Here is a 12,226-nt window from a genome sequence, read left to right as displayed (position 1 = left end):
ATATAGGCCATTTTTCTTTGATCTTTTTGGGTATAAACCTGATATTGGGATTACTGGGTCAAAAGATATGCACATTTTTATAGCTCTTCGGGCATAGCTGCAAATTGCTCTCCAGAATGGTTGGATCACCAATAGTTCATTAGTGTCCCAATTTTCCTGCATCCCTTCAAACATTTATCATTTTCCTTTTCTGTCATATTAGCCAATCTGATAGGTATGGGGTGGTAGCTTAGAGTTGTTTTAATTTGCATTTCTCTAATCAATAGTGAGTTAGAGCATTTTTTCATATGACTATAGATAGCTTTGACCACTTCATCTGAAAATGGCCTGTTCAGATCCTTTGACCATTTATTAATGATTCATATTCTTATAAATTTGACTCAGTTCTCTATATACTTGAGAAATGAGGCCTTTATCAGAGATACTTGCTATAAATCTTTTCCCCAGCTTTCTGCTTCCCCAATTTTGGTTGCATTGATTTTGTTGTTGCAAAACCTTTTTAATTTAAAATATTCAAAATTGTCCATTTTGTTTATCTCTCAATGTTCTCTTTCTCTTGTTTGGTACTAAATTATTCCCTTATCCAAAAATCTGACAGGTAAACTATTTGATAGTCTTGCTATTTGCTTATGGTATCGCCCTTATGTCTAAATCATGTACCCATTTTGACCTTATGGTATATGGTGTGAGATGTTGGTCTATACCTAATTTCTACCAAAACGTTTTCCAGTTTTCCTAGCAGTTTTTGTGAAATAGTGACTTCTTGTCCCCAAAGCTTGGATCTTTGTGTTTATCAAACACTAGGTTACTGTGGTCATTTACTCGTGTCTATCATCTGTTACACTGATTTACCATACTTTCTTAGTCCAATTTTTTTTTTGGTGATAATTGTTTTGTAATACAGTTTGACATCTGGTATAGCCAAGCTACTTCTCTCCACATTTTTTTTTTTAAGTGAGGCAATTAGGGTTAAGTGACTTGCCCAGGGTCACACAGCTAGTAAGTGTTAAGTGTCTGAGGCTGGATTTGAACTCAGGTACTCCTGACTCCAGGGCCGGTGCTCTATCCACTGCACCACCTAGCTGCCCCTCTCTCCACATTTTTATCATTGCTTTGCTTGATATTCTTGACCTTTGTTCTTCTAGGTAAATTTTGTCCTTTTTTTCTAACTCTTTAAAATAAAATTTTGGTAGTTTGGTTTGTATGGCACTGAATAAGTAAATTACTTTAGGTAGAATTATCATTTTTCTTACATAAATATTTCTGAATCTTTCTCCAATTGTTTAGATCTGACTTTATTTGTGTAAAAGAATGTTTTGTTCATGTAATTCCTGGTTGGTTTTGGCAGGTAGACACCCAAGTATTTTACATTGTTTGCAGTTATTTTAAGTGCAATTTCTCTTTCTATCTCTTTCTGCTGGACTGATTTATGAAGCCTTATTTTATATCCTTTGACTTTGCTGAAGTTGTCCATTGTTTCACCTCGTTTTTCAGTCGGTTCTCTAGGATTCTTCAGGTATGCCTTCCTTTCTACAAAGAAGGATAATTAATCTGTTATCTTCTCCCCTGGGGCAGGATTGTGGAGGTGGAGCAGGACAATAAGATGACTCCTGGCAACCTGGGCATTGTCTTTGGGCCTACTCTCCTACGGCCTCGGCCCACTGAGGCCACCGTGTCTCTCTCCTCACTGGTGGACTACCCGCACCAGGCTCGCATTGTGGAGACCCTCATCTCCTTCTACGAAGTCATCTTTGAGATCCCAGCTGGGGAGGTGCAGGAAGAGAGCCCCAACAACGAGGTAGGTGTGCCTGGGAGGGATCCAGGGTCTCGTGCTCCTTCCTGCCATGGCTGGCTCCATGGGAGGAGGGAGGGCCAGGCCACAGTGGGGCAGGTTTCCCCAGGCAGAGTCACATGGGGTCCTTGGATACTTTCTGTCTGTAGAACATATTACACCCTGACCACCTGTGTCCTATAGGAATGGTGATTAGCTTTATTAATATTACATATCATAATAACAGTAATAAGGCTAAGTCCCCATTTTTGTAGCATTTTCAAGTTTATCATTTCTCTTCCCCCCCCAATAACCCTGTGAAGTAAGTTATATCATTATTATTCCCACTTTACAGATGAAGACATTGAGGACACTCTACTAAGAGAGTTAGGATGATTCGCTTGTGATCCCATCTCTGGGAAAATTTGAATTCAGGGCTTGTGATTCTCAGTTCAGTGCTTTCCACATTGTCTCATCAACTCCTTAGAATGGAAGGACAGAGAGCATCCCTAACCTTTCCCAGAAGTACAGAGTAGAGACAGAGTAGGAGTAGGCAGCTTTTCCTCAGCTTCTGCCATCCCCTTCTTGTTGTCCAGAGGATGGTAGATATCTGGAGATCATAGCCCTGGCATGCTGTGCTTGAACACCCACGCTTACCAGCTGGGTGACCCTGGGCAAGTCACTTAACCTGTCTGCCTCAGTTTCCTCATATGTAAAATGAGCTGGAGAAGGAAGTGGCAAACCACTCCAGTATCTTTGCCAAGAAAACCCCAAATAGGGTCATGAACAATCAGACAAAATGGAAAACAACTAAACAGCAACAAGAGGCACAGAATTCTGAGCACAATTTATTAATAAAACATAAATTTACCAAGAAATAGGATCTCAGCTTCCCCAGCAAAGCTAAGACCCCGAGGTAAGGAATGGCTATCCTCTTTTAAAAGTTTTTAGAGACATTTGTTGGCAGGGAGTGAGGGCCTGGTGACAACCCCCTCCTCTTCTAAGACTAAGAAATGTTCATTGCTTGAGGCCACTGTAAGGTTAGAGAGGGGACCAGACATCTCTGGATAACAAAGCAGACATCCCTCTAGGCTGACAGGTTTCCTTGACTGGGAATAGAACAGTGATTAACAAGAGAACTGGAGTTCTAAACTTAACCCATTACAGAGCAGCTGAAGTTCTCAATGAAGTTTAGAAACAAAGGCAGTTATAGGACAAAATGAACTAAGTGGAAAGAGGATCAATTTAAAAAGATACAGAATCAATCTGATTATTTCATGTTCAATGGGGGTGATAACACTCATGCTTCATATTTCAGGGGGCCCTTGTGAAAAAGCACTTTGTAAGCAGTCAGATGCCACAGAAATTTAGATTGTCTATCCGTCTCCTTGAGGGGAAGGGGGAGGGCAGGGAAGAGCTGAGCTCAGCCAGTGCAGATGTGGCCATCATCTTCATTATAGTGGCTGGACTTGCTGCCTTGTAGCTGTGTGTGTTTCTGGATAAAATAATAATGTGATTTGTCTGAAGAAAGGAGACCTTTATCAGAGATACTTGCTGTAAAAAAATTTTCCCCAACTTTCTGCTTTTCTTCTCATTTTGGTTGCATTGGGTTTTATTTGTGTAAAAACTTTTCAATTTGATATCATCAACATTATCTATTTTACATCTCACCATGCTCTCTATCTTGTTTGTCCCTAAATTCTTCCCTTATCCAAAAATCTGACAGGTAAACTATTCCATACTCCCCTGGTATCATCCTTTATGTCTAAATCATGTACCCATTTTGACCTTATCATAGTATGTGGTGTGAGATGTACGTTTATACCTGATTTCTGAAAGGACCTTGAATTGTCAGTCTCAGCCTTTCTGGGGAACTCTGGGGTTTGGGGAGAGCACTTTCTCTCTGTGTCTTTAGGATGGGAGAGTGTGGTATAATGAAGAGAGAGCTGGCCTCTGTCAGGAAGACTTGGGTTTAATCCTGCCTCTGACAGGTGCAAGACTTGTTGGAGGTGGGGGGAGGGAACCCAATGCTTAGCACAGTGCCTGGCACATAGTGGATAATTAACAAATATTGGTTGTGACCCTAAACAAGTCACTTATCCCATGATGTCCCAGGCAGCCCTTTCTTTTTCTTTTTCGGGGCAATGGGGGTTAAGTGACTTGCCCAAGGTCACACAGCTAGTGTCAAGTGTCTGAGGCCGGATTTGAACTCAGGAACTCCTGAATCCAGGGCCGGTGCTTTATCCACTGCCACCTAGCCGCCCCAGTTTTTTGTTTTGTTTTTTTTTTTTGCCCATCTTTTTTTTTTTTTTTTAGTGAGGCAATTGGGGTTAAGTGACTTGCCCAGGGTCATACAGCTAGTAAGTGTTAAGTGTCTGAGGCCGGATTTGAACTCAGGTACTCCTGAGTCCAGGGCTGGTGCTCTATCCACTGTGCCATCTAGCTGCCCCTTTTGCCCATCTATTTTGATGGAGAGGGTTTCTTGTATCAAAGTATGGGCCCAAATTTCTTTGGGATGGAGTTGGCCTTATGTAGGGATGTGATGCTCTCCTCACTACTCCCAACTTCTCTAGGATGGACCATCTTCCCAGCATCCTGGGGGTGAGAGACCTTTCTTGGAGGAGAACAGAGAAGCACCTGAACTAGATTACCAAACAGATGCATATGGAGGTGAGTTGGAGCCCCCTGTATGGTCAGTACTTGGGGCAGGCAGTATCAACCCTTGGTGAGGAGGAGTTGGGAGGTGATCAAAGGAGAGGGAGAGAAAGGGGTGTAGATGAGAGATGGGAAAGTAAGCTCGGCCCCTTATTGGGTATGTGGAATGTGAGATAGGGAGGAAGGGGTAGACACTGATGTTGCAGGCCTGGATATTGGATGATGGTGCTCCTGACGGTAACAGGGAAGTTTGGTCAAGGACAGGCTTTGGGGAGAAATGATGAGTTCTGTTTTGGACGTGTTTAGTTTGAGGTGCCTATGGGGACATCCGGTTTAAGACATTCAGAATGCATTTGATGATGCGGGACTGGAGGTCAAGAGTCTGGGCTGGCTCTCTAGACCTGGCCATCAAGTGAAACAGTATAAAAGGGGGGAAGGAGAGGGCCTAGGATGGAGGTTTTTCTTGGTTCTGCTCATTCCTGTCTGTTGTTCCTTCTTGGGCTCCTTTGCTGAATCAGGATCTATTTTTTGCCCCGTCACTGCAGGTGTCCCCCCTCCCCTGCACCCCCATCCTTGGTTATGGGCCATGTCTCCCTGAGAGATTTCATCAGATGTCATGGGTTCAGTTAGTATCTCCACCCAGATGACTCCCAGGTCTCTACAGCTAACCCTCATCAGTCTTCTTTTGGGGGGGGGGGGAGGCAATTAGGGTTAAGTGACTTGCCCAGGGTCACACAGCTAGTAAGTGTTAAGTGTCTGAGGCCAGATTTGAACTCAGGTGCTCCTGACTCCAGGGCTGGTGCTTATCCACTGCGCTACCTAGCTGCCCCCTCTCATCAGTCTTCTAAACTCCAGGTTCACAGCACCAGTTGCTTGTTGGACGCTTCTCCCTCTATCTCCCATATGCTTTTCTGTTTCTTTTTTTTAATTATTTTTAAAATTTTATCATGAACTTAATAAAACAAGCATCTCCATAACAAAGTGGGATAGAAAAACAGCATTGCCCTGATATTGTCCGTCCACTATGTACAATTTACTATTCCATGAAAATAAACCACCCAGTTATCCTGCAACTTCCCTCCTCTCCCCCGACCCCCAGTCTTCAAGATGGTGACCACTAGACACAAATCTGTATGTGTGTGTATATACTTATATGTGTGCATGTGTATATGTCAGTTCTTTTTTCTATATTTGAGCAGTTTCTTCCTTCATAGAATCTTTGTGGTACATGTGGGTATTTGAAGTTGTTCTTAGAACAAATATTGATGTTACTGTATAGAATGTTCTCTTGGTTCTGCTCATTTCACTCTTCACTATTTCATGGAAATCTCTCTATGGTTTTCTAAAATCATTGAGCTCATCTCTCTCCCTCTCCACCCCCCCCCCCCCATGAGGGTTAAGTGACTTGCCCAGGGTCATATAGCTAGTAAGTGTCTGAGGCTGGATTTGAACTCAGGTCCTCCTGAATTCAGGGCCGGTGCTCTATCTGCTTTGAGCTCATTACTACTTTTTTTTTTTTTTTTGCGGGGCAATGGGGGTTAAGTGACTTGTCCAGGGCCACACAGCTAGTAAATGTCAAGTGTCTGAGGCTGGCTTTGAACTCAGGTCCTCCTGAATCCAGGGCCAGTGCTTTATCCACTGTACCACCTAGCTGCCCCCAAGCTCATTACTTCTTATAGCAGAGTAATAGTCTGCTATACATGCACCACAATTTGTTCAGCCATCTCTCAATCGATGGACATCCCTGCGATTTCCGGTTCTTTGCCACCACAAAGAGAGTGGCTATAGTTTAAAATGTGTAGGTTCTTTTCCTTCTTCCCTAATCATCCTAAAAGTGGTATTGCTGGGTCAAAGGGTATAGGCAATTTAATAATTCCTTGGGCATAATTCCAAATCTCTCTCCAAAATGTCACTTCCCCCTTCTATCATTTTAGCCAATCTGATGGGTGTAAAATGATCTCTCAAGGTTGTTTTAATTTGCATTTCTCTAATCTGTAATGATTCAGAACATTTTTTCATATGGCCATAAATTGTTTTGATTTCTTTGTCAGTAAACTGCCTGTTCATATCCTTTGACAATATATCAATTGGGGAATGACTCACATTCTTATAGATTTGACATAGATCTTTATATATTTGAGATATGAAACCTTTATCTGAGGAAATGACTAAATTCCCCTCCCCCTTGTTTTCTGCTTTCCTTCTGATCTTGGCTACTTTTGTTTTATTTGTACAAAACCTTTTCAGTTTAATGTAATCAAAATTGTCCATTTTACATCTCATAATGCTCTTTATGTCTTGTTTGATCCCATATGCTTTTCAAACTCAGTCTATCTAAAATGGGACTCGTTTCTCTTACTCCCTTAACCAATCCCTCCTCCAAAATATCCCTGTTTCTTTGGAAGGCACCACCATCTTTCTAATTATTCAGGTCATAAGCTTCACAACCACATTCCCCATATCTAGTCATTTGTTATTTCTTGTCAGTTCTATCTCTATATATTTCAAATGATTGCTTCCCTTGACTCACATCCCTACTGCCTTCTTCAGGCCTTCATTCTTGCCAAAGTGGCTGCAGTAGCTTTCTATTTGATCTCCCTGCTTCCAGATCCCCTCTCTCCAACCCATCTACCATCCTGTGGTCAAAGTAATAGAGTTTCTAAGGCACGGTTCTGACCATGTCTCTCTCTTGCTTTATTAAAAAGCTTCAGTGGCTCTTTGGCATTTAAAGCCCTCATAAACTGGATCCCACCTCCTTTTTTAGACATTCCATATTACTCTCCTTTATAAAATCTAACTTAGAGCCCAACTGGCCTACTCTTCCTTGATTGCCACCTTGCACGTGTATGCTGGCTCCCCCTCTTGGTATGAACTCCCTCAGTTGTCTCTGCCAGTTGGAATCCTTTCTTGAGCTACAAAGGACCTCAGGCCAGGTAGTCCATACCACTTATTTTACAGATGAGGAGACTGAGGTCCAAAGAAGTGATTTTAGTGTTCTTTTTCTTCTGGAATGTTCTTATCAGTGTATATGTTGTATCTCTTAAGAGAAGGCAAGCTCTTTAAGGAGAGGGACTAGTTTTTTTTGATGTCTTCATAGCCCTATCATGTGAAGTAATGGAATGCACATAGTAGGTGTTTTAGTAAAATGTATATTGAATATATACAAAGTAGTTTGTAAATTGTAAAAAAGACATATAAATGTGAGTTTGTTTCTTTGGTTTCCCCAGAATCCATTAACCGTTCCAATGACTCAGACTCAGAGCTGGAAGACAACTCAGAATTGCAGGTGTCTGATGGTGCCAGTGCCCTGCACCGACTCAGCCTCTTGATGAAGCAGGAAAGTGAGACTAGCACTGAGGAAGGGTCCCAGAGCCACAGGGGAAGTGTGGAGCACCTGGACCCAATCAGAGGGGAGCACAGTGACGGGGATGAAGATCAGGACCCAAGCAGAGAGGTCCTGGTCCTGCAGCTGTCCTCTTATAACAGCAACCAGTCCAATAATGTCCTCCAGGCAGGGCTCGACTCTGCCCAGGAGGCACGGGCAGGTGGCTGGCAACTTCCTGCAGTCCGGCTACGTGGTGGGAAGATCACCATGGGCACTCACAGGGAAAGGCGGCCAGAGTTTGTTTGAACTTAAGCTGTCAGCAGAGAACTTGATCTCTGCAACAGAATTTGGGGAAAGTAACAGACCTATATGAGACATAAAAGAAAAAAATTGGGATGAGGAAGACTGGCCAGGTGAGACCTGGGATGAATAACCAGCTCTGCAGCTGGTTCTGGTGGAGATAAGGCTCCTCCAGATGTTCTGCAGAACTTCACAAAAGCAACCTTGTCTGAATATAGATGAGAGAGATACGGCTGCCACAGCTCAGGTCATCCTACCTTGTCCCTTTTCCCTGGTTCCCTGTGGGAATTCTGATGGATTTTTTCACCTTTTTTCCCTCTATGGATCTGGAAGTACTTCCATCCTGGGATTCCTGATTACTGCTACCTGGCCTGCTGTTTCAGAGGGGCACAACTCTATTTTAAAACAGATGATTTTTGCCAGTGGGTTACTTTTTTTAAAAAATGTTTTTTATTTTTTTTGAGTATGGAGGCAAGGGATCATTCAGGGGAAAAATATAAGTGATGTGATATATCCCCTGAGCTGGCTTGGATTCAGTGCCCCCAGAGACCCAAACGCGTTGCTTGAGCATATTAGAAGAGGCATTGAGTAAGGCGGGTTCCTTCTCTTTTAATGTAGACTGGTCTCTCACAACCTCTTACCAGGCCCCTGGTGGGCCTAGGGTAAATGAAAAAATGAACCAGACTTCTGAGCTACAGCCCTTACACACAATTAGGTTCCTGATCTATTTGGGAGATGGTGGGGAGGGCAAGACTTTTAAACATCGCAAATTATATGGTGATTTTGAAATCCATAGGTGTGGATATGACATCCTCATGTCAAAATTAAAACAAAGATTTGTTTCTTCTCTAATTCGGACCTCACCTTTAATCTCTACCCCAAAGATCCTGAAGAATATCTGGCTGGTCATAGTTACTGCCCAGGGAGACTGGTTTCATAAACTGGAAAAATCCCATTCCAGGTCTGGATTCTACCAGTACAGTGTTAAGTGCACTTAGGAGGATCCTGAGTCAGAAGCCAGTTTTGATATCTGTGCCCCACCCAGCTTCCCCTGGCCCACAAAGAGGTCTTGCGTAGGATACTCTATAGCACTTCCATGTGACAGCAGTGTAGGGTATCACTGGAATGCTGACCGGGCTCTTAACTCCCTGAAGCTGACTCATCCCTCAGTTTATATACCATCCTTACAATGTTGTTGAAGCTAGGCTCTCATCTATGCTGAAAATAATAATGATCATGATGTACGTACATATGTATACACACATAAACACTGCTTTAAGGCTTACAAAAAGCTTTCCTCCCAACAGCCCTGAGGTAGATGGTGCAATATTCCTCTCAACTCTACCTCAGGCTTAGGTTACAAGCTTGGTGGTGGCTACCCACCCGCTGTATTAACAGCCAAGATTCAAGCCCAAGTCTCTAGACTGAAGGTCTTTAACCTGAGCCACGTTGGGCAATACAGGGTCTGATTTCACCCCTTGGCTGAAGGATACAAAGCTTTCTTCATGCTTCTTGCAGAAGTGCTTAGAATAGAGGAAAGATTGTTGTGTGAACGGGAGGCACGTTTCAGCTCAGCAGCTGAGGGCAGGGCATGTTAGTTGCCACAGAGAATCAATCCTGTGGTCCTTTGGTAGCACAACACTCATGGTTTGTATAAATGTTTTATTCATCTTGCTGGGGACTTTGAAATGCAAATTCAATTACAAATATTAATTCCTTTGCTTAAAATAAAATGTTGGAGTTCATTTCCTCCTCTGGGAGAATAACTCATTCTTGTCGCCAGCCTCTCCTCAATTGGGAATTTCACTGTGATTTTAAGATGGAGTAGTGGGGAATCAGCTCAGGAACTCCACAAGAAATCCAAGGCTCAGAAGCTGTCCCTAGACCACATGTCCATGGGCTCATGCCAGCACCAACCTGATCCTTGGGACTCAAAAGGAGAGCATTTCTCTTTGCATTTCTTTCAACTCATGTCAGAGGCACAGGAGGAAAGGAAGCTCCCTATAAGGGCAGAATGAGCATCATTGAAAGGTACTAAGCCTATGAATAGCTACCTATAACCTGACTTCAATGCAGACCTATTCTACACTTACTTCCCTAACCAACTTAATCTCTTATCAGGAGGGCCACAAGGAGGCACACCTCAAAGTCTAAATCTGGATCTGGGAAGTTGGCTTAGTCCTGGTTTTGGCCTCTGAAGCCAAGCCAAAGATTCCAAAGGCTTCTCGAAGCTCTTGTCACAAACTCAAGTCATGTGTAGGGTTAATTCTTCACACATGCATACAACCAGAAATCTAAGGTGACAATGGTCTTCTCCCTGTGCCAGTTCAGTTACACCTGCCTCTACCTTATTTCAAAGCAGTGTACTAGTGGCTTTTCTGCCTGAATCCTTGGTAAGATTTTTCTCACCAAAGTACAAAAGGAAGAGGGCCAGACTCATTCTAGAGGCCCTAAGAGCAAGCTTGGTGACACAGCAACATCCCCAGGCACCAGCACCACTTGCCATTTGCTAGGCCAAATGCCAATTCCTGTAAAACGAGAATGGATAGAAAGATGCCATTTTGGAAGTAGCTGTCACACCCTCACTTGTGCCAGCATAATCTAACGTCACTAGCTTCCATTTGTTCCATCCTAATTCTTAGGCAGTTATTTTCATCAGACAGTTTTTTAATCTCCTTTTCCATTTGGCTTTTCAAACTGTTGACTTTTTTCTCATGACTCTCCTGCATCGCTCTCATTTCTCTTTCCATTCTTTCCTCCCTTTCTCCGCATTTTCTATTTCTCCTACTTTCTCTTCAAAGTCCCTTTTGAGAGCTTTCATGGCCTGAGACCAGTTCATATGTTTTTTTGGAAGCTTTGGATGTTGGAGCTTTGACCCTGTTATCTTCTTCTTCTGAGGCTGTATTGTGGTCTACCTTACCCCCAAAGTTTCCGATCGTCTTCTGCTTTCTCATCCTGGCTTACTATTTCTTGGCTTTTAACTCCTTCTTAAATGTGGCACTGCTTCCACGACACTGTTCGAGCTACAGTGTAGCCCGGGGGATGATTTGGCTTCTCAGCTTGCCTGGCCTCTCTTTTATTTGATTTTAAACTCTCCACTGGGGGGTGGAGGTGGGGGCTGCTTCTTGGCTCTGCTCCTGTTCCCAGCTTCAGAGGGTCCCAGGTGTTTTGAATTCCAATTTTTTTTGGCAGGGCAATTGGGGTTAAGTGACTTGCCCAGGGTCACACAGCTGGTAAGTGTCTGAGGCTGGATTTGAACTCAGGTCCTCCTGAATCCAGGGCTGGTGCTCTATCCACTGAGCCACCTAGCTGCCCCAATTCTTTTTTTTTTTTTTTTGGTCCCAGGTGTTTTGGTTTGAGGCGGGGCAGGTTTTAATCTCACCTGGCCTGTTCTCTGGTCTGGAGATAACCTCAAGCCTACTTACTAAACAAACCAGCAAAGCTTTCTGTGGTGTGGTTTTTAGCCTCGGTGAGCCTGCTCCCCTGCTCCCCTGCTCTCCTCCCCCACCTAGGCCTCTCGCCGCTCAGGATTTCTTCCTGGTTGCCCACTGGGATGTGACAGTCGAATCCTTCCCCCCAGTCCACTGGTACCCCTGCACTTACCCCCCCACCCCACCACCCCTGGCAACCACTCAACCCAACCGCAAGCTCAGTTCCAGAAGATGCCGGTGCTGCAGCCGATTCAGAGGCACTGGGGCAAATTCCTCAGGTGGGTGGTCTGGTGTGTCAGCCCAATTATGGGGTTAGGCTTTATTTGTGGCCCAGCACAGCCCCCTGAAATCTATCTATAGCTGGAGAAAACTCTCAGCCCGTATTTTTGTGTGTTTTTCTGCTCCAAGTGTTCTTTTATTGCTATTTTTGGGGTGATTGTGCATTTAATGTCCTTCCTCTGCCATCTTGGCCCTGCCTAACATAATCTAAAACCAGTTCAGTTGATCCCAAAAGGTTTATCCTGGGGGCAGCTAGGTGGTACAGTGGATAGAGCACCAGCCCTGGAGTCAGGACGACCAGAGTTCAAATCCAACCTCAGACACTTAATACTTACTAGCTGTGTGACCCTGGGCAAGTCACTTAACCCCAATTGCTTCACCAAAAAAAAAAAAATTATTCTGAAACCCCACCTTCCTAATTTCCTGGGTTATTGGCACTCACTTTATCTAAAACTTGGAAATCAG

The 12,226-nt window shown here is 43.7% G+C and overlaps 1 protein-coding gene across 6 annotated transcripts in view; it reads left to right on the top strand.

The window, feature by feature from the left end:
- The window catches only part of ARHGAP45 (Rho GTPase activating protein 45), a 49,247-nt gene extending 39,443 nt beyond the window's left edge, over positions 1-9,804 (top strand). For all 6 annotated transcript variants that reach the window (XM_043979120.1, XM_043979119.1, XM_043979118.1 and 3 more), the window contains 3 exons: positions 1,576-1,798; positions 4,345-4,441; positions 7,654-9,804. In XM_043979120.1, the coding sequence (XP_043835055.1) occupies positions 1,576-1,798; positions 4,345-4,441; positions 7,654-8,057 (724 nt within the window). In that variant the 3' untranslated portion in view covers positions 8,058-9,804. The remainder of the gene's footprint in view (positions 1-1,575; positions 1,799-4,344; positions 4,442-7,653) is intronic.
- The last annotated feature ends 2,422 nt before the right edge of the window (positions 9,805-12,226 follow it).

The sequence above is a fragment of the Dromiciops gliroides genome, chromosome 1 (assembly GCF_019393635.1).
Source record: "Dromiciops gliroides isolate mDroGli1 chromosome 1, mDroGli1.pri, whole genome shotgun sequence".
Lineage (NCBI taxonomy): Eukaryota > Metazoa > Chordata > Mammalia > Microbiotheria > Microbiotheriidae > Dromiciops > Dromiciops gliroides.
This window is presented reverse-complemented; position numbering and strand designations above follow the sequence as displayed.